At 42.6% G+C, this 24,226-nt stretch overlaps 4 protein-coding genes across 6 annotated transcripts; 3 read left to right on the top strand and 1 right to left on the bottom strand.

Moving 5' to 3' along the window:
- The first annotated feature begins 528 nt into the window (after positions 1-528).
- On the top strand, positions 529-8,364 carry nmt2 (N-myristoyltransferase 2). Its single transcript, XM_075465481.1, has 12 exons — positions 529-759; positions 1,150-1,267; positions 2,319-2,460; positions 2,790-2,908; positions 2,992-3,083; positions 3,167-3,283; positions 3,379-3,549; positions 3,648-3,756; positions 3,858-4,028; positions 4,117-4,284; positions 4,469-4,606; positions 5,716-8,364. The coding sequence occupies exons 1-12, from the start codon at positions 650-652 to the stop codon at positions 5,734-5,736; spliced, it is 1,476 nt and encodes a 491-aa protein (XP_075321596.1). The 5' UTR covers positions 529-649; the 3' UTR covers positions 5,737-8,364.
- Positions 8,365-8,782: 418 nt separating this feature from the next.
- On the bottom strand, positions 8,783-11,321 carry rpp38 (ribonuclease P/MRP 38 subunit). The gene is made up of 2 exons (XM_075465482.1): positions 11,216-11,321; positions 8,783-10,524 (listed from the first exon to the last, which is right to left on the bottom strand). Exon 2 carries the CDS (start codon positions 10,494-10,496, stop codon positions 9,660-9,662), a length of 837 nt encoding a protein of 278 aa, XP_075321597.1. The 5' UTR covers positions 10,497-10,524; positions 11,216-11,321; the 3' UTR covers positions 8,783-9,659.
- Positions 11,322-12,079: 758 nt separating this feature from the next.
- acbd7 (acyl-CoA binding domain containing 7) lies at positions 12,080-13,602 on the top strand. Its single transcript, XM_075465488.1, has 4 exons — positions 12,080-12,186; positions 12,825-12,942; positions 13,032-13,094; positions 13,217-13,602. Exons 1-4 carry the CDS (start codon positions 12,175-12,177, stop codon positions 13,288-13,290), a joined length of 267 nt encoding a protein of 88 aa, XP_075321603.1. The 5' UTR covers positions 12,080-12,174; the 3' UTR covers positions 13,291-13,602.
- Positions 13,603-14,852: 1,250 nt separating this feature from the next.
- Positions 14,853-24,222, top strand: crot (carnitine O-octanoyltransferase). 3 transcript variants are annotated; one of them, XM_075465486.1, is made up of 17 exons: positions 14,853-15,041; positions 15,630-15,752; positions 17,383-17,507; positions 17,598-17,779; positions 17,885-18,009; positions 18,116-18,224; positions 19,909-20,002; positions 20,097-20,222; positions 20,317-20,418; positions 20,549-20,632; positions 20,713-20,820; positions 20,907-21,037; positions 21,112-21,235; positions 21,329-21,407; positions 22,066-22,159; positions 22,322-22,441; positions 22,763-24,222. In XM_075465486.1, exons 2-17 carry the CDS (start codon positions 15,638-15,640, stop codon positions 22,881-22,883), a joined length of 1,839 nt encoding a protein of 612 aa, XP_075321601.1. In that variant the 5' UTR covers positions 14,853-15,041; positions 15,630-15,637; the 3' UTR covers positions 22,884-24,222. The 3 variants fall into 3 exon arrangements, with proteins under 3 accessions (XP_075321601.1, XP_075321600.1, XP_075321599.1); XM_075465485.1 differs by having other exon boundaries at positions 14,853-14,994; positions 15,617-15,752; XM_075465484.1 differs by having other exon boundaries at positions 14,853-14,994.
- The last annotated feature ends 4 nt before the right edge of the window (positions 24,223-24,226 follow it).

The following is a 24,226-nucleotide window of genomic DNA, read 5'->3' on the forward strand; positions in this document are numbered from 1 at the left end:
ACGATCATGAATGTACTTCCTCTTACAACCGTGCTCTGGTTTTAATTAAAATCATCGCTGCACCTTAGTTTTGACTCTTTTTGAGGATTTGATAAAGAGCATTAATCAAATATTTCATACCAGTCGAGCTTTATTAAATCTGCTGGCTCACACCCTGTCTGTGTCCATCAAGCTGCAAGCTGTTTTCCAAAGATTGAACCTTATTTTACATGTTTACCTTGTCATATGAACCCGGCCTGTGCAGGCGTCTTGGGTGCGTTTAATCAAATTATCTCAAACTTACACTGAGAAAACACACAACACTTCTGCTTCTCCTACCTCTCCTGCACCTGTGTCTTGTAGGGCAGTTCAGGGTGAAGTGTCGCCACATCTTGGCATATCCTCCATTGCATCAATTTCTGTTGATACTGATGTTCTGAAGTAAGTACTTAAATTTAAACTTGGGAGTTTCGTCTTTTTACAGTTCAGTTTGAGCGCTACTGGACTGTATTACACGATAAAAGGCAGGAGTTTGGCTCTGCTGTCCCTCCTTCGACCTCCAGGCGACGCCGTTTCCTTCGACATTTTCTTTGTTTTTTCCCCATCTCTCGTCCGCTGCCCGTGAGCTCTATTAAAGGGTGGCTGGCTGCTTTTTAAAAATATTTTTGTGATGGCGGAGGACAGTGAATCCGCAGCCAGTCAGCAGAGCCTGGAGCTGGATGACCAGGATACTTGCGGGATAGACGGAGACAACGAGGAGGAGAATGAACATATGCAGGGGTGAGGGTGGCCTGCGCGGTCCGACTGGGAAACGCAGTAACGTTATTTCAGCCTGTTTATGTGTGGCTAGCGCAGTTAGCAAGCTAATGTTAGCAGACAAAAAACACTGCCAAGCTGCGAAAAGACTGTAATTTAAAGCATGTTCTTTTGAAGTGTGGCATCGTGGCTCTTGTTTTTACAGTTTGTGTCTTGGTGTACATTTATACACCCATCTAGCACCCGGACTGAATGACATGACAGCCAGCCATTAGGACAAACCGTTAGTTAGCTAAGAGCAAGTAGCTCAACTGTCATTCGTTGCTATGGTAGCTAACGTTAGCTCTGCGTGCGGGTAATGTAGAGTCAGCCTTCGTCTCCTGATGCCCTGTGCGTTTGTCTTTGTATCTGTAGCAGTCCGGGCGGAGATCTGGGGGCCAAGAGAAAGAAGAAGAAGCAGAAGAGAAAGAAAGAGAAGCCAAGCTCGGGGGGGACCAAGTCTGACTCTGCCTCTGACTCTCAGGAGATCAAGGTGTGATGAAGTGAAAACTGCACACACCCTTTTCAGTTCAGGGGCTACTATACTATGCGTTATCTACTGGGGGCTAATGCCAACATAATAGTAGACAGAAAACCAAGGGCAGGTGAGTAGTAAAGGCAGAATAATTGCTCTTCTGCTGGTAGGCAACTATCCAAGGGAAAAACCTGGTTCATCTGGTTGTTTTCCATCATTTTTTGTATACTCACTAAAGTATCTCTGGAGTTACTTTGATGACCCTAATGATTGTGGTAGAAACACTTGGCGCAGGCTTGATGATCACACTTGCATTTAGCTTTTGTACACCTAGAGCTCAACACTAATAGGACAAATCCTCTTCTCCAAGTGATTTGGCCCTACTGTTGAATGTTGCTCAAGATAATGTGCCCACAGTGATGCAGCAGTGTCTGGCTTTGCGGGCCATCTCCTCAGTGTTGGCAGATTGCCATTCAAATACAACTTGTTGAATATTAGAAGCGAAGAACTTCAAGATTTTGAGTTTGTGACAGTGAACCACAGCAGAAGCGGGCTCATAACGATGTGGTAGGCTAAACAATGTGGATGGGACAAGCAGTGCTGGAAACACCAAATGTCCGTTAGTTTAATCCAACTGGTTTCATACAGAGGAAAGGAAACAGCCCTTCAGATTGACTGTTGAACCACTATAAATTATGCCAATCAAGCAGAATCTGAAAGAAAGGAGACGCATCTGAAATTTTAGAAATGTCGGTCCTGACACATTTCACCAGTTTCAAGTTGTGTAAGTTATATAAGATATGAGATGAGTTGCGAGATATGAAAGACCTGTAAACAAAAACCACCAAGGCCCCCCCTCTAGCACAAATCTGAATCTTATAAGGACACAATTAACAAGGTTGAGTCTCAAACAGGGTCATATTCAAAATAAAACTGTCATTGTCTATTAGGGATGTGAACAAAGCGACCGGTAAGCTACCAGTAATCTGCACTGAAGGGTGAAGTAAAACTTAAATCTCTCTTGATCCCCTCTCACTTACTCCCATACCTCCCCCTGCTTTTCATTCAGAACCCCGGCCTGCCCATTCAGAAGCTGCAGGACATCCAAAGAGCCATGGAGCTGCTGTCCTGCCAAGGTCCAGCAAAGAGCATCGATGAGGCAGCCAAGCACAAGTACCAGTTTTGGGACACCCAGCCTGTCCCAAAGTTAAGTAAGTGCCAACTAAAATTAGGGGTCCTGGCATTTCAAGTAGGATGTCTTCTGTGGCATTAGATAAAACTGTCTCTATGACAACTATTGCCCAAAGAGTCAGGTCTGTGTAGGAGGGCTCACGGCACAGGCCGGCCCGCTCGACACTGGAGCAACTGAGGCAGATTTCTTTTGGGCACAATCTGTGGTTTTCTGCATTTGAAAAAAGTCACTTGGGTTGCTTGAAATGCAAAGACGGAGCATTTTCAGGTCCCCTGGAAGTGTTGGCAATTGGGAAATGTTTTATCTCTGGGAGCCAGGCTATTTAAATTTTTTTTTCTATTTCTGCAGACGAAGTTGTGACGAGTCACGGGCCAATTGAAGCCGACAAAGAAAACATCAGACAGGAGCCATATTCTTTACCTCAAGGCTTTATGTGGGACACTCTGGATCTCAGTAATGCAGATGTAGTAAGTGGAGTGCTTCTCTAAAATACTCACTTAAAAGTTATGAATGCAATGAATGAATTATTAACCGCGTCTTTCTTTTTCAGCTAAAGGAGTTGTACACATTGCTAAATGAAAACTATGTGGAAGATGATGATAACATGTTCAGATTCGATTATTCACCAAACTTCCTCAAATGGTAAGCAATTCCAATGGGCTCGGTTTATCTCGTGTTGCTCGTGTTTATATTCTTGCTAAACGTCTCCCGTTGCCTGCTGTCAGGGCTCTACGTCCACCTGGCTGGTTGCCGCAGTGGCATTGCGGCGTGAGAGTGTCCTCAAACAGGAAGCTCGTCGGCTTCATCAGTGCCATCCCTGCAGACATACGCATCTATGACACGTGAGCACCTGAGTACATTCGGAGCGAGCTGCGAGTTAATGGAAAACCCTTTTACTCTAACGCGCAGCCCGTCTTCTTTCTTCGTGTTGCTGCAGGATAAAGAAGATGGTAGAAATCAACTTCCTGTGTGTTCACAAGAAGCTGCGTTCAAAGCGTGTCGCTCCCGTGCTAATCAGAGAGATAACGCGGAGGGTGAACCTGGAGGGAATCTTTCAGGCAGTTTACACCGCTGGAGTTGTGCTGCCTAAACCTGTGTCCACATGCAGGTGTGACATGAAATAGACACAATGGCTGGAACATGGGGTCTCCAAGAATTTACCTCTGAACTCTTTCTGTCCGTTTCGTTCTATCTGCCTTCCTCCAGGTACTGGCATCGATCATTAAACCCCAGAAAGCTTGTGGAAGTCAAGTTCTCCCATCTGAGCAGAAACATGACCCTCCAACGAACCATGAAACTCTACAGGCTACCAGATGTAAACACTCTCCGCCTTTCAGTCCAGGAACTCTGATTTACTGCTCTTATTAATGAAAGAAACTCACAGACGTTTCCTCTCGCTCTCTCCGCCACACGCAGAGCACCAAGACTCCAGGTATGCGGACGATGGAGAGGCGTGACATCCGCCAGGTCACCGAGCTGCTGCAGAAATACTTGAGACGCTTCCAGCTTGCACCTTCGATGGGAGAACAGGAGGTGGCTCACTGGCTCTTACCACAGGAAAACATAATCGACACATTCGTCGTAGAGGTACGTGGAGTCCGCTTTGCGCCCTCGAGCCGGTTAATGTCTGACTCTTCGGTTCTATAAACAGTTGCTGTGCTTGACTCTTTCTCAGGGTGCAGGTGGCCTACTGACAGACTTTGCTAGTTTCTACACTTTGCCCTCGACTGTGATGCATCACCCTCTCCACAGGAGCCTGAAGGCTGCTTACTCTTTCTACAATGTTCATACACAAACCCCACTACTGGACTTAATGAATGATGCACTGATCCTTGCCAAACTGGTAACGTTGCTCTACCACGAAACACTTGTCACTTCCAAATAATTAAGAAGACGTCAGCGTATAACTTTAAGTTTAGACATTTGAGAATGTTTTTGTATCGTTTCCTGATTTAAAGCAGAATTGAATGTTATTTTTTTTTCTCTTGCTTTTCTAAATCCCAGTGTTCGTTCTTTGTGTTTAATAGAAAGGTTTTGATGTTTTCAATGCCTTGGATCTAATGGAGAATAAGGTGTTCCTGGAGAAGCTCAAGTTTGGCATAGGAGATGGAAATCTGCAGTATTACCTCTACAACTGGAAATGTCCCCCAATGGACCCCGATAAGGTTGGCAGCATGATTTTCCTAGAGTCTCGTTCAAAAGTTGCTTCTTGAGTTATTTTACAGCTTTACACAATGCTTCTTAGCTTCGTATTGTGCCAAACTGTTGGAAAGTTGCATGGGTGAGACAGAATGAAACGCAGTAGTCCGGGGGAAGGCTCTATTGGGAGAAAGCATGCTTTAACACGGAAATGGACTGTTCTATGTCCTGGTATATTTACATATGGACACGTGTGTTTTGTCCTTTACGAATACAATGTTTTCAATGTGGGGTTCTTTGGTGGAAGAGGATTTTAAGTGTCTCCAGTTTGTCTTTTTTGATGATGAAGTTTCACTTTTGGTCAGTTTATTCCTGACGTGTGTGATGGGCAGAGTTCCCACTTGCCTGGGGAATGTGGGAATGCCAGAATCTCTGGGTGGGGCTTCATTGTCCTCAGTGGCTTTTTATTGAAGGTGTGGCTAAACGCATCACTCACTGCTGCAGATCCCAATGCTTTTATTTATCTATTCAGTGTATTAGTCGTCATATAAATGGTTTACCAAGTGCACCAGTGATAATACTAAGCTATGCAGCAAAGGCTAACCAAACGCCAGGCACTGCCACTACTAACAGAACTCAAGTGTGATAAACGGTGTTGTTGAGCCCAACGACGACCCTGAAGCTCTGAACCGCGCAAAAGCTGACATGATGCCGTTCTGATTGAGTTCCCTTTTTCATTTATTCATAACCTTAGCTTGAATGCGGGTGTATTTCCAGAGAATCAGGCTATGCACCTCAGCTAATATGCTGAAAATGGACACCACTCCCTCTCCTCCTCCTCCTCCTCCTCCTCCTCCTCCTTTTCGCTTAACGTTTTTCTAAATTCCTGGATGACCATAAGATCATGATTGTGACGTTTAATCCCAAACACAGTTGGCAACTCATTAAGGTATTTATTAGTTTCCGACTACTTGTCGGATCGGTCAACGATATCAGGTCTTTTACTTCTCAGTTTAATGCTTTCGTGCATGAGCTCCAGAAGCCTTTTGTATGTAAATCTGTGTGAACATGTGAGTCTACAGTTGAAAAATGTTTTGTAAAAGCTCGTCTGACATCTCGAACCTTTTGGTTTCAGGTCGGCCTCGTCCTTCAGTAGCGGCTCCCTTCGCGGCTGCTACACAAACACGTGGTTGTCGGTGACCTCTGGATATTCCTTGCCTGGACGTGCAGGTTGCCCGAGCTCGACAATGAAAACTGCAACAGTAAAATCAACCTGGTGACCGGGTGGTGGTTCACCTGGCACTTGTGTCATCAAGAAAATTCTCAGTCCACCTGGAGGTGAAAACTCTTAAAAATCATCATCCTGAATGTGAAGTCATGCTATGCCTGAGATACTCATACAGTCCAACGCTCCTGACCTGCACTCTCGCATTTAAAAACAAACCAGTTTGACGTTTAAGAGGATGCCTTGACATTGTGAATTTTTTAAGTTCTTCATCCTCGACTCTCTGCCGCGAGGGACTGGCATGTCATTTAGTTTCATGGAACTATGTAAAATGATAATCAACAAAAAAACAAAAACATGACCAGATGTAGTTAAGATACCTTTCTACTTTTGTTTATCCTCTCCAAACGGTTGTTGTGCCGCTGCTCCACGTATTGTTTCCCCCTCCTTTTCATATCGGTGTGGTCAGTCAAGTGTCTCTGCTGGCTGTTTCTGGCCTCAGTAGAAATAGAAAAAGCTGAGAAGAAGTTTCTGACACGCATAAAAGAAACATGTGCATTAAAAAAAAAAAAAAAAAAAAAAAAAAAAAAACTTGGTCACATACAAAGCTACACACATGAACAAGAAGTGTATCATTCACCTGGTGCATTGATATACATGTTTTTGTTAAAAAAAAATCTATAGTTGACTGTACATTTAAAGCCAGATCATATTTATCCCCGTAGTGTGTGTGTTTTTGGGAGGGCCGATCCAAAGCATTCTTCTTCCTCATAGGTTACACAGAAGTCCGTTTGTTCAACGAGGGTTTAAATGAGTTTTAACGACGAATGTGTTGCATCGATGAAGCACAATTTTTCCGAGTCCCTAAACAAGCAAAAAGGGGGGTTGGGGGTCCTTATTTAGAGGGTCTGACCTGAAAACATGCGGGTTGGAATACACGCTGTACATCTTTTGGCTTTTGCTACGAATAGCGGTTGTATTTACGTTATCGAGCTGTTCCTCGAGCTGGCATTTTTAATACAACGATACACCCAACACGTGTGGTAACATTCACTGTTAAACTCATTCCGATCGTAGAGACAAAACCCAGAGTCGGAGTCGTGTGCACGGCGTCGGCGTGCTGTTCAGAGGCAGAAATTAATAGTGGGTCAGTTAGAATTAAAGCAGTCGAGGCAGAAAAAAAGATGAGCTGAGCTTGGATTTTGTATAAATAAGATAGTTTCTGCCTACAGACGGGTTTTATAATGTAAAAATGGCTCATTTAGTCCGAAAGGGAGTCGTTAAGCAATGACGGTCCATTTTCCTGCTTTTAATTTAGCGATTGCCTCTCGGAGCTGCAGAGAAAAGTCACGGCTGCAAAGTAAACAAACACAAATCCATCTGCTCGTCTGTAGTGGGTTGAATAAAGCCGAGAGAGTTGAGCTCAACACTCGGAGGAAACGGCAGGTGAAGTCGCTGAATATTCAAAAGTCTGCTTCAATAACGACATCAGGTCGATGTGAACTTTCCACCTCGTCCAGGTACATTTTCGTCGACCTCTCTACGTTGTTTTGTTTTTTTTGTCATGGTACTGTATTTTTGTGTGACTGAAATATATACAGTAGGTCATTCTTATTTCAGTATGTTGTGCAGCTACATGTGTGAAAGTTGTGATATTTGTAAATGTACATTTCAAAATGTCTTAAGACATTTTCTGTCCTTCTTTACCCAAAAATTCCTCTTAAAATAGGCAACTTCCAAACTGGTTTCCCGGTGCTTGAACGAGCAGGCTGAATATCTTTGACTAAATAATGTTGTTGGACCACTTGTTGTATGGTTGAGCCGGCAGTTTACTCAAAAACTTTAAATGTTTTAAATGATTTTTTTTTTTTTTTTTTTTTTGCTGACTTAATGTTTTGATGTTTCTGCTCATGTCGCTCCGCATAACTTAAGACGTAACGGCTGCTTCTGTTTTGGTTCGTTTTTTTTTTTCTATATATATATAGTTAATGTAATTTGCATCCCTTTATAGTTTAAACCGGAAAGGGACAAACGATGCTCAATCAATTCAGGGTTTTGAAAAAATAAAACTTTTTTTTTTTTTAAGAGGTTGAATGGGTTTTATTCAGAGGCATCAACTCTGAGAAGTTGGTTACGGAGTCAACGGTGTGCCTCGTGGATGCTCTCTTCACAGATGTGTCGCCTGCAGCTGCTCGAATTATCTTTCAGCATGTCGGTTCTGCTGCTGTGATGATTTTAGCGTCGATGTTTCAAACCACAACCTTTTTAGTGAGAACTCAACCTGAAGTACCTGCCTTATTTAAAGGATGTTTTTGGCTTTTTTTTTCTTTCTTTTTTTAAGATTGGAGGTGGGGTGAAGGGGTGTACTTTTGAAATGACATACAGCTTAACTGAAGAACAATATTTTTATTCAACACCATTGTAAGCTGTGAGCTTAAAGCTGAAGAACTTGTACCAGCATCATTTAGACATGACCCCATGCAAATAACAATCTGTTTCAACACACGTCAGCTATACCAGCATGGATATTTGATTGAATAAACTCACTTCAAAAAGGAAGACGAGTGAGGTGTTACTTCTTTATAACACGCCTGAGGTGACGCACACAGTGTGCGGTTCTTTTTCACGGCCACCTCTCTGACTTTAAACGTTAAATAAAAGTTACTAATGTCATAAATACGTCAGCTTTAGTGAAGTGTTCCAGTGAGTCATTACAGTATGCACGAGAACGTGGCTACAGCGCTGAAGCAGTCACTTTCCTTATTTTACAACTGAACTTTACTTGTCCCATCATCTTAAGTTTAAACAGCCTAGTCAAGCGGTTGACCTTTGTTATGATGATATTTACTGTATATTCCCTTGTAAACGACCACCAGTAGACTAATTTTCTTTAGTAGTCGTGGTCTGAAACGTTGCTCAACGTACGCTCACCACCAACAAGAAGCAGCCTGCTGCGGTAGCTCTGAACATGGTGTCGCTTTGCATCCGTTAAATCTTTTTGAATGTGGGAGCAGCTGAAGGAGCTTTCCAAAGCCCAAAGAATGCCCAAAATAAAACCCCAAATCCAGAGGAGTTGAAGGCCAACGCCGTGTGTGACATCACCCAAGTTGTTGCCAAGCTACAAAAACAATACCCCAATCGATTCATGACGATCTCTGCTACACGGCAACTGATTTTTAGTTTATTCTGTTGTATTTTCTATTGTTAACAATAGCAGATCTTTAATAACAGTTTACACTGCAGCTATATCATTTCAATTCAGGGATTAATAAAGTATTATTGAACTGAAATTAATTAAATTAATCCAGCTTCAATGTAATACTGTAGTAGGCTGTTTTACATTGAAAATGACTTATTTTCAACAATACCTGAAAATGCAGAAGCTTTGTGAGTCAAAGTTAAAGCAGAGACATTTTTTCCAATGAGATCATACCAGTCTTTAGAAATATTAAACATTTTGAATGCAAGATGAAGCACATCTAACAAACTTTAAAAGTTTATGCAGCTTCCACACATTTGAATTTAGTGTAACAAAGACTTCTTTTGAAAATTTGGGTACAACAAAAAGAAGTCTGCTCTCCTTGTTGCTGAAAAAGTATCATCAACTAAGCCAATGATGTACCGAGTCTGTACGACTGAAACTGTAAATCCAAATCTGGTGGGCAGGTGGGTGCAGACTATCAACTGGGAAAGTTTTAGTTGGTTTTAATCTCGTCCACAGCTTTACAAAATTCAATCAATTAAAACAATCTGAGAAAAAAAAGTCTATTTTAAAATTCAGATGGGAAAAAAAAAAAGGGGGGGAGGGGGGGGAACAGAGGAATGATCCTTTAACGAGCTGGGTAGAGTACGTTTTATTTTAAAGGCTTTTTCTCAGGCTTTGTTTTTCTTTTCTTCGTGGGGTTGGCAACAATTCTCTTCACTTCCAGAGGCTGCAGAGAACAGGAAGAAGGCGACTCCGTCACCTCCTCAGATCCACTCTCCAGCTTACGTTTTTGACCTCTCGCATCACCAGCTCTCCCCTCCTCTTCCACGCCAGCAGGGTGTTCAGGTGTCACTCTGGGCGCTGCGCTTTGCAGCCACGCAACATCCAGTGCAGGAACTCTTAGTCTGATGGCATCGACGGCGTCCGTGAACGTCTCCTCGTCTTTCGAAGAGCCCCGTCTGAATCCCAGGGCGAGGACGCTTTTCAAACCCAGCTGCTCCGACACGCTCTGGCTCAGGCGAGGCACCTGGCAGGCCGGCACACCTCTCGTTGAGCTCAGAGCTATCAGGTGATTTGTCATGTGTTTCGGTCGTACTGACTTGCACACCAGCAGCAGTCGGAGCTCATTCCTCTCCAGGGCCTTGGTGACCTCGTTGATCCCGATGGCGAGCTGTCGTCTGGCTGCCACATCCGTCCAGCTGTTTCTGGTGGGATCACGCACCTGTTCGTCCTGGTTCACCTGGGAAGGAGCTCCTGACGTGGAAACGGGTTTCTGCCCTTTCTTTTTCCTCCACGGGCGAAACTCTTTCACCTCCTTCTTCTCCAGACCGGTGGAGATCAGTTTGTCCTGTAAAGTTTTCAGGATGAAATGCATGTCTTCCTGTGGAAGTGGGCTCCATTTTGGGGTGAAGGGCGAGGTGAAGGAGGTTTTGGTAGGGATCTGCTTTTTGAGGTCCTTTTTCGCTGTCTTTCCTGCTTTGGCCATGCCTCATCTGAGGTCAAACCAAGAGAACCTGGAGTAATTAAGAAGAGTTAAAGATTAAACAGCACGCACGGCAGCTACTTTGCTCCTGATCAACTGTATTTTGAGAGTGCAGGAAAAGTTTTCCTCTCGTGATCCTAATATTTGTGCAGATGCTTGTCTGAATTTTCCTACCGCTGCAGAATGCTGGAAAAGTGTAAGGAATTGGTATTTAGGAAGCTATGAAATTTAAACGAGTCTTCCCAAAGAGTGATTATGTGAACAAGAGAAAGCCCTAAACACCTCAGTGTTATCCGAGAGCTCAGACAAGTATTTTACAGAAAAAATAAAAAACAATTCAGTAATTTTGCTTAAATGTCGACCACAACGTTTACTTAGATATTCATATAACAGACAGTCCTGGCCTCTATAGGTTGAGTATTTGGCTATTTTACAGTGACTTTCAATACTAAAGTTATGTTTGAGCGCAATCAGAAACTGTCCACCTGAAAACAAATGTTTAACATCCCAGTAAACAAACAAAAATCTACATTATGTGCATGTCTGAGGGAGGGAAACCCACCGGGTTTAGAGGCAAGCCACATGTCACAGAGAAATTGAACTGAAGTCATATCATCTTCAGCTGGAAAATGAATTACACGAATATCTCTGCTCGTCTGCTCTGGTATCAACATTCAGACACGAATAACAAACCAGAGAAGAGTTATTGACCATTAACTTACCCAAATATCAAAGCGACTTTAAATGTTCTCTGTTCTGTCTTCATTTAAATGTGTAGCTCGCGTTTATTTTAGACCAACAACACGGTGCTCACAGGCCGCTGCCATCTTGTTTGAGCTTTCGAAACTTTATTTAAAGCGAAAATAAAACAAAACAGCGCCGACCAGCGTTGAAAGAGAAATACGACATTCACAGATCCGTTAAAAAAAAAAGACAGAAAATATAGTCACAGACTAGCCTTCGTTTTTATTAACAAATTTAAGGCCGTGGTTGATGTAAACAAAAAAACAACAACATATGGCCTAATCCAAACATTTGTTTCATGGGCTGTGTAGCCAAGAACCAAACAACAGGTGGCAAAAGAAGATTCTGATAAAGTGAAAGCAATAAGAATGAATGTGCACCTCTGAGGTATAGTAGGCTATAACCATCGGAAGTTAATTTATAGTATTAAACATGACATTGATATTATGTTATTATGTGAATGTAAGTAGTTTCTTAATTCACGCCACAATTATTCTGTTTGTGTTTTTTCTTAGTTTGATATACCAATTGTCTACACAAAAGTTCATTTATATCTACTTGTACATTTTGCATTCCTGTTTCTTACATTGTCTTTTTTATTTACTCATCTAATGCAGCCTATTTTTTCTGTATTCTTATTTCAATTTTCTGTTTTAAAGAAGCCTGCGTTAAATTACTGTAATGTCACATCTTGAGCACAGTACACTGTGATTTGTGCGCACCTGTGCAAGTGTGTGTGTGTGTGTGTGTGTGTGTGTGTGTGTGTGTGTGTGAAACAGCCAATCAACTCCTCCGCAGCTCTCTGCTCCCTCCTCTGCGGAGGAGCTGATTGGCTGACAAAATATTGCATCGATCAGCTGTGCTGCTATTACAACTGCACGAAAACCCTGCAGAGAACAACCACCTTCAGCTGCGCTCCGTATCTGCATCCACGAAGATGTCCCTCGAGGTGAGTTTCCCACTGCTTTTGATTTCGTTTGATTTGTTTGACATCGATTCAGATGCCGCATCGTCGCCTTCCCATCAGCGGCGACTAAACGCCGTTTAGCCTCTGTAGTGTCATCCATCTTTGACGGTGTGATAGCTGGATGGAAGAAAACCAGGTCTGACGTGAGGTCATCCTGGGACTGGTCCTGATGCTGCAGCTACAGTTGATTTAACTTGACAATGTCGCTTTTAATCATCAGGATTAAGAACACAATATCTCTATGTAAATTTGCCATTAAAAAAAAAGAGAGTATGGTTGAAATTTTTTGCGCCTTTAGAAATTATTTCAGGAACGTGGGAATTAATGCAGTACTGCCTAAGAGGTTTCGGGTTTATATTTACCCCAACAGCATCTATAATTATCTGTTCTGTAACGGCCCAGATCTTTTGTAAAGCTGTTTATTCAGGCAGGCACAAAAGCACCAGAGTCTTGAATAAAAGCCCATTGTTTATCTCCAACTTGAGCAACAATCGGGTTTCCCAGGCACTGACCCATGGCTGCACTACTATGTTCAAATTAGTTCATTCCCTGAGGTAACACAACTGAATAATTAATGATCAAGATTCATGTTTCTCTTCTGACCATCCACACACCTGCAGGCAGAGTTTAAGACGGTGGCAGAGGATGTGAAGAAGGTGAAGACGAGGCCTTCGAATGAGGAGATGCTGACCCTCTATGGCCTTTACAAACAGGCCCTTGTTGGAGATGTTAACATTGGTATGACTTGATGCATAGGAGCATCACACTTTCATGCAGTTTCACCTTATTTTAGAGCATTTCTTCTTTTCTTTTTTTTAAATCTGTAGATAGACCAGGAGGATTAGATGCAACAGGAAAAGCCAAGTGGGATGCCTGGGACTCCAGGAAGGGTAATAAGTCAGGAATATTTTGATATCAGATGTGGTTCTCAGTTCTTAATAGATCTGCGCTACTGGAACAGAAGCAAGTTGTGTTTTTAATTTAACTAATTTGTGTTTGTGCTGTTTTTTAGGAGTGTCCAAGGATGATGCAATGTCAACCTACATTACACATGCTAAGGACATCATCAGCAAATATGGGATGTAAGGCTTGCTATAAACCAGAGAGAGGCAGGGTGATGGGAAATGTGATGAAAGACGACTACTTCAGTTGCTAAAGCAAAGCTGCTGTCTGCCACCTGCTTTCAGGGGCCAATTATCATGCAGACTAATGCAATTTTCTCTTCTTTTTCTTGGTATTTCTTTTTTACATTGTAGCATGAATCAATGCAATTAACTTCTATGCACCCTTTAAGGTTAGAAAAAAACCTGTTAATTTGATACGCGTTAATATGCTGCACTTATACAAATAAGAACAAATGTGAACATAGTGTTTGAAAATTAAATTTCTTCCTGCACAGTTTTTTTTCTTGTCTTTTCTTGTAACTTTGATATTCTAAATGTGCACAAACTGCTTTTACTCAAAGTGTTAATGTGGTAAAAAGGTCACCACCCATCGCATTCAAACTTACACCTACTAAAGGACGTGGGGCAAGGACTCTTTAGTTATTTTTGTGTACATCACAAGGATACAAAAATATGTGTGTGGCTGTCTGCAAACATCTCTTGAGAAGCACTGAGCCTCATTCCCAAATAACAGACCGGTCCTGTGTAATCGCACCCCGGACGCAGAAACTCAGAGCTGCAATAGTTGCTGTCTGTTGTTGGAATGTGCATGCACAAAGAAGAAATAAAAAAAAATTGTATGATGAGGATTTGATCACAGTCATTAACTGAGATGAGTTTGAACATGTTTGTAGTAAAATCACTGAGGCAGACTTGGTAAATGAGGAAAAACCTAATTTGGCAAATGATTTAGTGGTCATTAAAATATATTCAGAGGTAGCTTGAAGTATTTCAAGGTAACCCCATGAATGATATCTTAAATCATTGATTCCACTACTAGTCTTTGGTATTGAATAGAAACAGATGTTGTGGTAGGCTATTGTCCTCCCACTCTACAGTATATTTTCAAGAATAGTTTGCTTTTGCTGTTCATTCCTGTTACAAGTGTTTTATTTTCTCTTATAACAAACCGACAAAACTTCTTTTGTTCACTTGGGTCTATTCTCCCCCCCTGCTCCGGTCGTTTGGTTGTTGCCACAGCGCCGCATTAATCCGGTCACTTCTCACATTCACGGCTACACGAAAACGAAACGAGGTTTTTTTTGAAAACGGGTTCGAAAATTCTTGCGACCACACGGAAACGCGCTGCTGGTCCAGACGAAAACGATGACACGAGGCAGTACACACGCCGCTGTGTCACGCCACGCAGTGAGACAATAGAGAAGTGTTAAAATTGGCTCCCAGCGTCAACGTGTGACTGACGCAAAAACGTTTTAGCTGTAACAATGGAAACGAAACGAGGCCGTTTTCAAACTTTCCCACTCTGGAACCCGTTTTCAAAAACTATCGTTTTGGGGTAGTGGGAACGCCGGCTCCGTGTGGCCGCGACAGCGAAACGATAAGAAAAAGTATCGTTTACAGTGAAAAACGTTTCCGTGTAGCCGCAGCCTCAAAGTCTCATTAATTCATTCATAAAAATTTAGGTCAACCCAATAGCCTGCGCATGCGCGGTTAAGTGTTCCGGACAGCGTTGGCACGGAGATTCTGTAGGGTAAAGGTGAGGAGAGGTGCTGCAGCTGCGGATAACAACACACTGCTCGACTCCCTGTTCACCCAGGCGGGTGACGAAAGAAACCAAAGCCGCGATATTCATGCATTAAGCTAAAGGCGACGTATCCCGAAGAAGGTGAGCTAACAGAGCTAGCAACAACAACTTTTCTGGTCAAGTTAAAGGTAAACCGTGTCAGAAGAGATGTAGCATTAGCCTTTAACCGAGAAGAGTTAACGCACTTTGACAGCTCCACGTTACGAGCGTTAACCTGCTTGCTGGAAACCTTAACCTTAATAATTAATATTGAAGTAAGCTATCTGTTTCAGAGAAGCTGTTGTATAGTCCGTGTTTGTTCTTATCAACCGAGTCTCATGGCTGTGAAAGAGGTTAATAATTCAACCCGGCTAAAGATAGAAACACAGAAAAGCCTCTTGGCAGTGATGAATGACAGACGGACACAAAGCATGACTGACGCTGACCGTGTTTTGTCCAGTCACCCATAACCACTAACATTGTAAAGTTTTGTTTTGGGCTCTTTTCACTCCGTGTATGTTGCTTATAAGTGGTCTGTGAAGCACTTTTAGCAGCACTAAGCATCTGTTTTACAGTGAGTTTGAACACCGGATTTGATGGCCTGATTGACTAATAACTACAAGTAACTACAAGTAACAAGTCAGAATAAATGCCCCAAACTCCTGGAGCTCATTTTAAGATGCTGCAACCTTTGAGTGACTCATCCAGTGAAGGTCAGACACAGCTTTGTGTTACAGGGAGAAGAATGGCTGGTCGTTTGTCGGAGCCTGTGCCTGAGCGGACATTTCAGTACCAAAGCAGTCTGCCGCCCCTGCCTGTCCCCTCACTGGAGAGCAGCCTCTCTAAGTACCTGGAAGCAGGTAAGATGCCTGCTATCACACACACACTCTGTTACATTCTTTATATATCTGCCACGTGGACAAATAAAAGTCCATTAAAAGTGTTTATTTGGGTAAAATACAGTCAGTAATTTGAAAATATCTTCAGCTGTTTCAGCTTTTGTGTAAACATTTCAGATATAGATCTGACCTGGATTTGACCAAAAATCCAGGTCAGATCTATCCCCCACCCGCTTTTCTTTTTTAACCTTTTGACCCCGCAAAGCTGTTATCAAACCACATAGATTAGACAAGAGAGGGACCATCGGACTAGCCTGGGCGAAAGCCGACTGTTGACTCCGGAGCCAAAATCTTTGGGCGGATGTACGTAGGATGGCGTCGCCAGGCTACCATCGGACTGTCCGATCAGAGAAATCTGTATCCATTTCCCTTGCAAGAACACAGCGTCCACTTCAACTCTAGCTAATCTCACACACGCACACGGTCAGATCTTTAAGTAACAAATCATTCTTATTTGATCTTTTATTTTCTTTTAAAATCTTCTGATTTTATGTTTTTAACTGAGACAAAAACACAGCTAATGCAATCGTGATTGAGTCTAGTCCATCTCACTTCAATTTAGTGCGTGAAGCACGACAAAACCGGAGGGGTGGGGGTGTTTGTGCCATGTTGAGGGACAATATACTCCCCCACAAATTGTCATTTGGGGTTTTTTCATATTTTTTCACCATATGTTTTTATTTGCCTTTTGGGATTTTTTTTTAATGTAGCTGTAAAGCTCGTTGTATTGCCTTGTGTAAGAATTGTGCTCTACAAATAAACTTGCCTTGCCTTATTCTCTATATCATATACTCCAGCTCCATGAGGTTGAACCTGGACTGGTTTTCCATCAGCCTGGCTCGAGTTCCCATTTAAACACATGTTGACTGCTGTTGTTGTGGAGAAAAGAATCGTCTGACTCACCTTTGCAGCCTCTTATGGGGGATTCATGAACAGGAACAACAGAGGAACACATTATATGGCAGCATACACAGTTTGTATTTAGGGTCAGAATGCTGTCTGTCAAGGCGGACAGAGATTGGCTTTAGGCCACGTACGCACAGAATGATATCAGGAAGTATAAGTGGATCTCACAAGCTGTTGTCGTTGGGAATTCTCTTGCCAAACAGCCAGTAACTGGTCATTTCTGAAGCTCTGTATAGTAAAGTTTATCATCTGAAGCAGAAGTAACTCGGTCCTCTCTTGACGAGCCCTCATGAGATGCTGTTTCATCACTGTGTTTGATGGAAACTGTCCTTGCTCGTTACCTTGCTGTGGTATGGGTTACTACGAATAGTTTAAAACAATTTTTGCTGTTTGGTAGCACTGCCCCGACATACTTCAACCGTTTGTCTCAGAGATATTAAAAAGCTAGAGTTACTACCATTTCCTCTTAGAGAAGACTCAGATGTTAGCCGAAAACCAGTCCTGGTGACAACCTCATGACTTTTTGACTGGTGAGTAAATGGCTCATTATTGTGAGATCTACATTTTTTTTTTTTCTTTTTTAGCCCCAACACAAGATGTTTAATTTTCATATAGACCCGGAGCTTTTGCAGTTAGCAGACAGGCTAATTGTTTATTGCCTTGTTTCCCTTTCGTCGTCTTCCAGTTCAGCCATTTGCATCTGAGACGGAGTTTAAAGCTACAGTGGACGCTGTGAGGGAGTTTCGGGAGGGTGTTGGTAAAGAGCTGCACCAGAAACTGCTGCAGAGAGCCAAAACAAGGAGGAACTGGGTCTGTAGCTGAGCTGTTAAGGCATTTTTTGTCACTTTTCCACAGAGGTGTTCTTCTCTAGCTGACTGCTTTTTTTTTTTTTTTCCTCAGCTGGAGGAATGGTGGTTAGACGCAGCTTATCTGGAGATCCGCATCCCCTCTCAGCTGTATGTCAACTTTGGCGGCCCGGCACCTTACTTGGAGCACTGCTGGCCACCTGCAGAGGGAACATCGCTGCAGAGGGCCAGTATCAGCACATGGCACACACTACAGTACTGGAACCTGCTCCACACGTAAGTCCCGCTCACACTCACCTCCACAAGCTGGGCTTAAAGAAAGGTTTGCCCAGCTTTTTGACACTAAGATGAAAACACACCTTTTTTTCTCTCACGTTTCAGGGAGAGGTTGGCTCCCCAGAAAGCTGGCAAAGCCCCGTTAGACATGGAACAGTTCAGAATGCTCTTCTGCACGTGCAAAGTACCCGGAGTGAAGAAGGACACCATTCGTAACTACTTCAAGACAGGTAGAATTAACTCTGCTCTCGCTCTTAACCTTCAGACACACCTGCAGAACTTTGACTGCTTTATCAGGTCGATTGTGTAACATTCATTTTGTGCTGTGTGTTTCAGAGCGGGAGGGTCCATGCCCCTCCCATGTGGTGGTGATGTGCCGTGGACGCATATTTACATTTGACGCACTGTGTAATGGACAGATCCTCACTCCTCCAGAGCTTCTCAGGTAGTGGGAAGCAAATACGCACACAACTCGAGAATAAAACCCAAATTTATAGACTAATAGACGAGAGGCAATTGACTTCTCACAGCTGAAAACACAACAAACTGTTGTTTTTGACAAAAGGAGGAGAAGTGTTTGACATCTTACTCCATGCAGGGACCGAGCAGGGCGCTACACCTCTGAGTCTCTGTGATGTGAAAAGATGGAGGAAATATTTTTTAATCAAATTATTCACAACACACATCTTTAACTGTGTGATTATGTAGTTATCTAGAACATTTTTAATGACACTGTAAGAATGGATTGTAGTTGTAGAGCGTCTCAGAAATATCACTTCAGATTTAGACACTAACAACAGAATAGTGCTGGGGCAATAAAGACGGCCATAAAAGCCCAATAAAGAACACGTGATTAGACTGCAAACAGCTGCGGACGCAGTAAAACTGGTATATGGACACGGGTAAGCCAATGAGCAGGAATAACTTTTGGAGAAATTTGCTGTGTTTTTCTAATTGTTCATTTATAGATTGGTTATGTAACAATGTCACGTAGAACAGCTACTAGCAGGTTGTGTCACATTCAGTGAAATATTGAGAGCCTGTGCGAGCTCCGGATACTCGTTTCTTTGGTGGCCTGCCGGGACGTTTATCTTTGAGGAGGCCCGGGTTGAGGTTATCTGAATACGACCAACTACTATTTGTGCAGCTGCTTTTGAGACGTTGCTTGGAACAGAAAATAAAACGGAGAAACTTTTGCTTCTCCCCTTTTTTTTTTTTTTTTTTAATGATGTAGATAAACATGAATTACATTAGAGTTGTATCTGATTTTCCTCTACAGACGTCTTGGATATGTTATCTTGACTGCTGTTGGCAGTAATGTGATGCAGTGTGGAAAATGACTCTGTATCCAACTGCATCCTGTTACAGTTAAAAAAAACTAAGGATCTGTTCAGACTTGTAGCCAAGACCAAAGCAGAAATTAGTCTTGGACCACTTTGCTATTCACACCGGTAGTTTTATTCATTTAGGCAACAGATGACCGGTTAAAGGCCTTTGGATCGGGTCACGCCCCGATTGAATGGCTTCTCTTGGCTGAAAAAAAAATGCTGAAATCTTTTGAAATGTATGAAGTCAAAATAGTATTTAGAGGTCCTGTGTTGCACACACAGAATAAGACTCGCTGCAAAGTAAGCGAAAGATTTGATGCCTGTACCTGTAACTGTTATGAGCATAGCAGCTCCTGTGATGAATAGAGGGACATAAGCTTGTTTTGTCCTTGGTCTGTGCTGCGCTCATATTTCGGGTGAACCGCACCAGCGTTCTTTTCTTTGGTGCTTGACGGCGTTCACGCTCCCTTAAATGATCCACGGTAGCTAAGTAATCGGCCCGGGGTTCATTTTAATCGAATCAAACCTCTCCTGTGTGAACACACTTTAAAAGGGGATAGATTTTAAGTGAATCGTGCCATGTGGCTATTGAATCTGGACGCTGTTGAGTTTCATGCGGCACAATTACACTGGCAGCAGTTTCTGTCACTAATGCTAGCTACCTATGCTGTCAGATAATCATTATGTCCTCGGTATTGATCAACCGATCCATTTTATTTTGTGTCAGATTTGATCTGGTTAACCCTTTCCAAGTGGAAATCACCCAACGATGACGCAGTGTGTGTGTTTGAACTTGTGTAGGCAGCTGAGCTACGTTAAAGAGCGCTGTGAGGCAGAGCCAGAGGGAGACGGAGTGGCTGCTCTCACCTCAGAGGAGCGGACTCGTTGGGCGAAGGTTGGAAGCCTTTAAATAAAGCAGATGATGGTGCGTGTTCGCATATTACTAAAGCATTTCTGAGGATCCATACTTCTTTTCAACTTTCTGGCAGGCAAGAGAGCATCTAATAAGCATCGATCCGCACAATAAGACGATCCTGGAGACCATTCAGAGCAGCCTGTTTGTTTTATCCCTCGATGACACGAAACCCTACTCTACACCAGAGAACTACACAAATGTAACAGCTACGCACATCTGAATCATGTTCCAACCACAAGAAGGGTCCTCTGTGTGATTTTTATTTTTTTGACTTCTTTGAATTATGACTGCAGATGACTGCAGGAGCCCTCATAGGCGACCCCACCATCCGCTGGGGCGACAAATCCTACAACTCAATCGTGTTCTCAGATGGCACTTTCGGATCCACTTGTGATGTGAGTGTTTGTGTTTGTTTCCCGCCGGAGGAGTTTAGGAAGCGTGCGAGCGAGACGCAAGATTCTCATGCATTTCAAGTTTAAAACATCTAAACATGGTTTTTGAAGGAATGAAACAATTGCTTTGCAGCATGCACCATATGATGCGATGGTACTGGTGACCATGTGCTGGTATCTTGACCAGGAAATCAAAGCTGCCGAAGGCAAATGGAAGGTGAGCGCTCGTTTTAGTTTGTACATGAGCCGACTTTTGTTCCTTACGTCCTTTCACACACTTGTGTCACTGCTTTTTAGGGCTCAGACGCAGTCAGACAGATGCCCCTTCCTGAGGAGCTGCTGTTCACTGTGGATGAAAAAGCTTACAGTGACATCAAACAGGCCAAACAGCAGTACCTGGAGTCGGTGAGCCTTCGAAAAATCGTCGTAGAAGCGACTTGTGCGTCGTCGCCGCAGCAGTACGAGTGTTGACTCTGTCTCTTCTGATACAGACGCAGGACCTTCAGATTGTGTGTTACGCTTTCAAAGCGTTTGGAAAAACAGCCATCAAACAGAAGAAGCTGCATCCAGACACCTTTGTTCAGCTGGCGATGCAGCTGGCCTACTACAGATTGCACAAGAAGTATGTTGCCAGCGCCTATAATCTCATCATTTGAAGGTGATGACTCTAAAATTGTAGCGCATTGCTTCTCTCAGGCCAGGAAGCTGTTACGAGACCGCGATGACGCGCAAGTTCTACCATGGCAGGACGGAGACCATGCGGCCCTGCACACAGGAGGCTGTGAACTGGTGTAAAGCCATGATGGACCCCGCGTGTGATGTAAATGTTTTACATGTGTCTCTGTGGTAAAAATTGCAAAAAAAAAAGCCGCTTTCGCTTATTTTAACGTGTTACATGAACATTTTGTGTCAGATGAACGCCAGGAGAAAAGCCATGATGCTGGCCTTCAACAAGCACAACAGCCTGATGTCAGACGCTCAGGAGGGAAACGGTGAGTTTATACAACATTCATGAAGCTGTCTGATAGTTCTGCACATGAGAGTTTTAATTTTTAACAGCTATCATTATTACAACAATGGACAATACGCTCACTGTATAAATGTTATTTAGCATGAAAGAATAATTTTTTTTAGTGCCACAAACTCACAAAAATGCCACTCACAGGAATCAGTGTCATAACATTTACAGCAAAATTGGACAAAATTGCAGCTTGAGTAAATTTGAATAAATGTCTCGTATATTGTACGATAATTACATTTTTAGTCACAATTAACTTCGTAACAAAAAGAACGACGTGCCATTAAACATAAACGACAAATAAACACAGTGCACACACCATCTTCTTCCTCTCTGACTTCCATCTTTTCCACAGCAGAGCAAAGCTAAAGCGCCAGCGTCACTGAAACAAAGAGCCGCCTGCTCAGATTGTTCCACATCTTTATGAGGCTGCTCCCAATTAGCAGCAAAATGCTACAACATGGACACGTAAAACTGCACGTAAAACACGACAAACTGCTGCTGTAAATCGCTGCAGATTGAGTTTTATCCTCAGAATAGAATATAGTTTCTGTTGGTCTGAAGAAAGGTGAGCGCCACCTAAATGTGTGTTTGTGATATGAATTTGTGCAATTTTGTGACCATATTAACAGGTTTTGACCGGCATCTTTTTGGACTGTATCTCATCGCCAAAGAGGAGGGACGTCCCACTCCAGAGCTGTTCGCTGATCCGCTCTACTCACGGAGGTACACCTTTAAAGCTAATTTTTCTTTTAAGCAGCACGTCTGCACTGGAAATACAGTTGTAACCTAACTCTTAATATTCCACCAGTTTCCCCTCAAATGTTCTCGCTCCAAAATCGTTTTTTAATACTGCTGGTGAGCTCTCTGTTGGGTTTGTGTCTGCAGTGGTGGTGGTGGAAACTTTGTGCTGTCGTCCAGTCTGGTGGGTTACACCACAGTCCTGGGGGCGGTGGCTCCCATGGTGCACCATGGATACGGCTTCTTTTACCGCATCAGAGACGACAGGTGGGCAGATGACACAAATACTTGTTTAAATTGAGCAGAAATCTCTCCTTAGGTTAAAAAAAAAGAAGAAAAAACCCTTTGAGGCTCGTGAGTGGAGCTCAGGTTATTCTTGGCTTTCATTTAGTCTCTAATTGTACCGAGTCAGTTGGTTAATCTCTGTAGTTTCTACCATCAGTTTTTTTTATTTTTATTATTCTGTTTTTATTCTCTCGGTTGTTGAAGCATTTCAGCAACCCTGCGCTGTTGGGATTGAATTCATCCAGTTGAATATAAAGTTTTTTTGCCACTGAAATAAAAGCCACTCTCTCTGTCCTCCTGTAGGATTGTGATTTCCATCACAGCATGGAAGTCTGACCATCAGACCGATGCTGCCTCCCTGTTCAATTACTTCTCCAGCTCCCTGCATGAGATGCTCCACCTCGCCACCACATCTCATCTTTGAGTACTTGCAAGGGAGGAGTTGAAGCATTTATCATGTTCCCTCCTGTCCCTGTGTGAGAAATAGTGCTCACATTTTAGATCAGGTTAATACTGACAGATTAGCACAAATCAATGCACAGATGCAGAAACTGCATCACTATGTGATCGCTACTAGTTTTGCTCTTAATTTTTGGTAAATTGTTCTTTTGAGTGTACATGTTTTCCTGATTCTGATCGGTTTCCTCGTCTAAACCGTTTAATCTTACTGTATACCCCGCAGTATTACTGACATTTAAGCTAAAAGCCGCTGTTGTGCCTCTCGTCGATTTGAAAACTGACCAGAAGCCGAGACTCTCGAGGGGAAACATTGCTGTTTGAACCTTGGCCCTAATGGGTTTTTTTTTTCCGGTCCAGATAACTTTCAAAAGAAAAAAGTCCATAACTTCCGTATGATGCACTTACTTTTTTCATGACTTTATATTCTCAGAGAGCTTTGAGTTTGACTGCTGTGAACCAAACGTATCCAGGATGTTCACACTCGGACTAAACGAGACCCGTGATTTAAAAAGTCAGCAAGCACCTCCACATACAACCACACAACTTGTTTTTGTTTGAAAATGTCCTTCAATTCTGTGCTGGTGTAATTAACCCCCCCCCAACTTTTAGCGCAGTTCTTCAGAACTACGTTTTTAAATTTGGTCCATGAAATAATCCTTTCATGGCTTGACCTGGAATGTAACTCTACACCTTTGCCTTATTTAACACGCACAGATCTGTGTGCAAAATGGCGCCGCCTCCGTCTTCACTCTTCAAATCGACTATTGTTCGACTACCAGTGATTTTTAATTATTTTCTTTGTTGCACAAACTGTCTGAATCTGTTTTTTGAGACGGTTACGCTGCAATTTTACTGGTGGAAAACTCTTTAAACTAGCCTTTTTCAAACTGTGTCTTCCACTCTGAGGTGCTGCACATATGCTTGTATAACTTCTACATCTCCTTGGGGGAAAAAAAAAAGACTGCATGGTTAATTTCACTGAAACCTCGCTAACTTGATGGCTGCATTTTGGAGGCTCCGTAGTTTTCCAGTCACGTTAAAGACTTGCGAATGTCCTCTGAGCTTTATTAATGTATATATAATTACTGTGAAATTATCTTCTTTATTTTTGTTTCCCACATTTGAAGCCTTATGATAATGGAGACTCTGTCCACTGTGCTTTTGTAAATGATGAAATGAGTATGAGTACAAACATTTCTGTATCATTTGAGATGAACTGTAGTAAAACGACTGATTTGATGAATTAACTCAAGATTAACAAATGCTTTAATTGTGTTTAGATAAATAAATAAAACTCAGCAATGTTTC

This window comes from Odontesthes bonariensis, chromosome 5, assembly GCF_027942865.1.
Source record: "Odontesthes bonariensis isolate fOdoBon6 chromosome 5, fOdoBon6.hap1, whole genome shotgun sequence".
Classification (NCBI taxonomy): Eukaryota; Metazoa; Chordata; class Actinopteri; order Atheriniformes; family Atherinopsidae; genus Odontesthes; species Odontesthes bonariensis.

What these genes read in the sequence shown, in the direction of transcription:
- nmt2 (XM_075465481.1), top strand. Translation starts at nt 650, where the DNA reads ATGGCGGAGGACAGTGAATCCGCAGCCAGTCAGCAGAGCCTGGAGCTG. An exon ending in GAGAATGAACATATGCAGGG is followed by an intron (nt 760 to 1,149) that starts GTGAGGGTGGCC and finishes TTGTATCTGTAG; the next exon opens with CAGTCCGGGCGGAGATCTGG. An exon ending in AAACCTGTGTCCACATGCAG is followed by an intron (nt 3,550 to 3,647) that starts GTGTGACATGAA and finishes GCCTTCCTCCAG; the next exon opens with GTACTGGCATCGATCATTAA.
- rpp38 (XM_075465482.1), bottom strand. Translation starts at nt 10,496, where the DNA reads ATGGCCAAAGCAGGAAAGACAGCGAAAAAGGACCTCAAAAAGCAGATC.
- acbd7 (XM_075465488.1), top strand. An exon ending in TGTTGGAGATGTTAACATTG is followed by an intron (nt 12,943 to 13,031) that starts GTATGACTTGAT and finishes TTAAATCTGTAG; the next exon opens with ATAGACCAGGAGGATTAGAT. An exon ending in TGCCTGGGACTCCAGGAAGG is followed by an intron (nt 13,095 to 13,216) that starts GTAATAAGTCAG and finishes GCTGTTTTTTAG; the next exon opens with GAGTGTCCAAGGATGATGCA.
- crot (XM_075465486.1), top strand. Translation starts at nt 15,638, where the DNA reads ATGGCTGGTCGTTTGTCGGAGCCTGTGCCTGAGCGGACATTTCAGTAC. An exon ending in CACCAGAGAACTACACAAAT is followed by an intron (nt 20,223 to 20,316) that starts GTAACAGCTACG and finishes TTATGACTGCAG; the next exon opens with ATGACTGCAGGAGCCCTCAT. An exon ending in GATCCGCTCTACTCACGGAG is followed by an intron (nt 22,160 to 22,321) that starts GTACACCTTTAA and finishes TTGTGTCTGCAG; the next exon opens with TGGTGGTGGTGGAAACTTTG.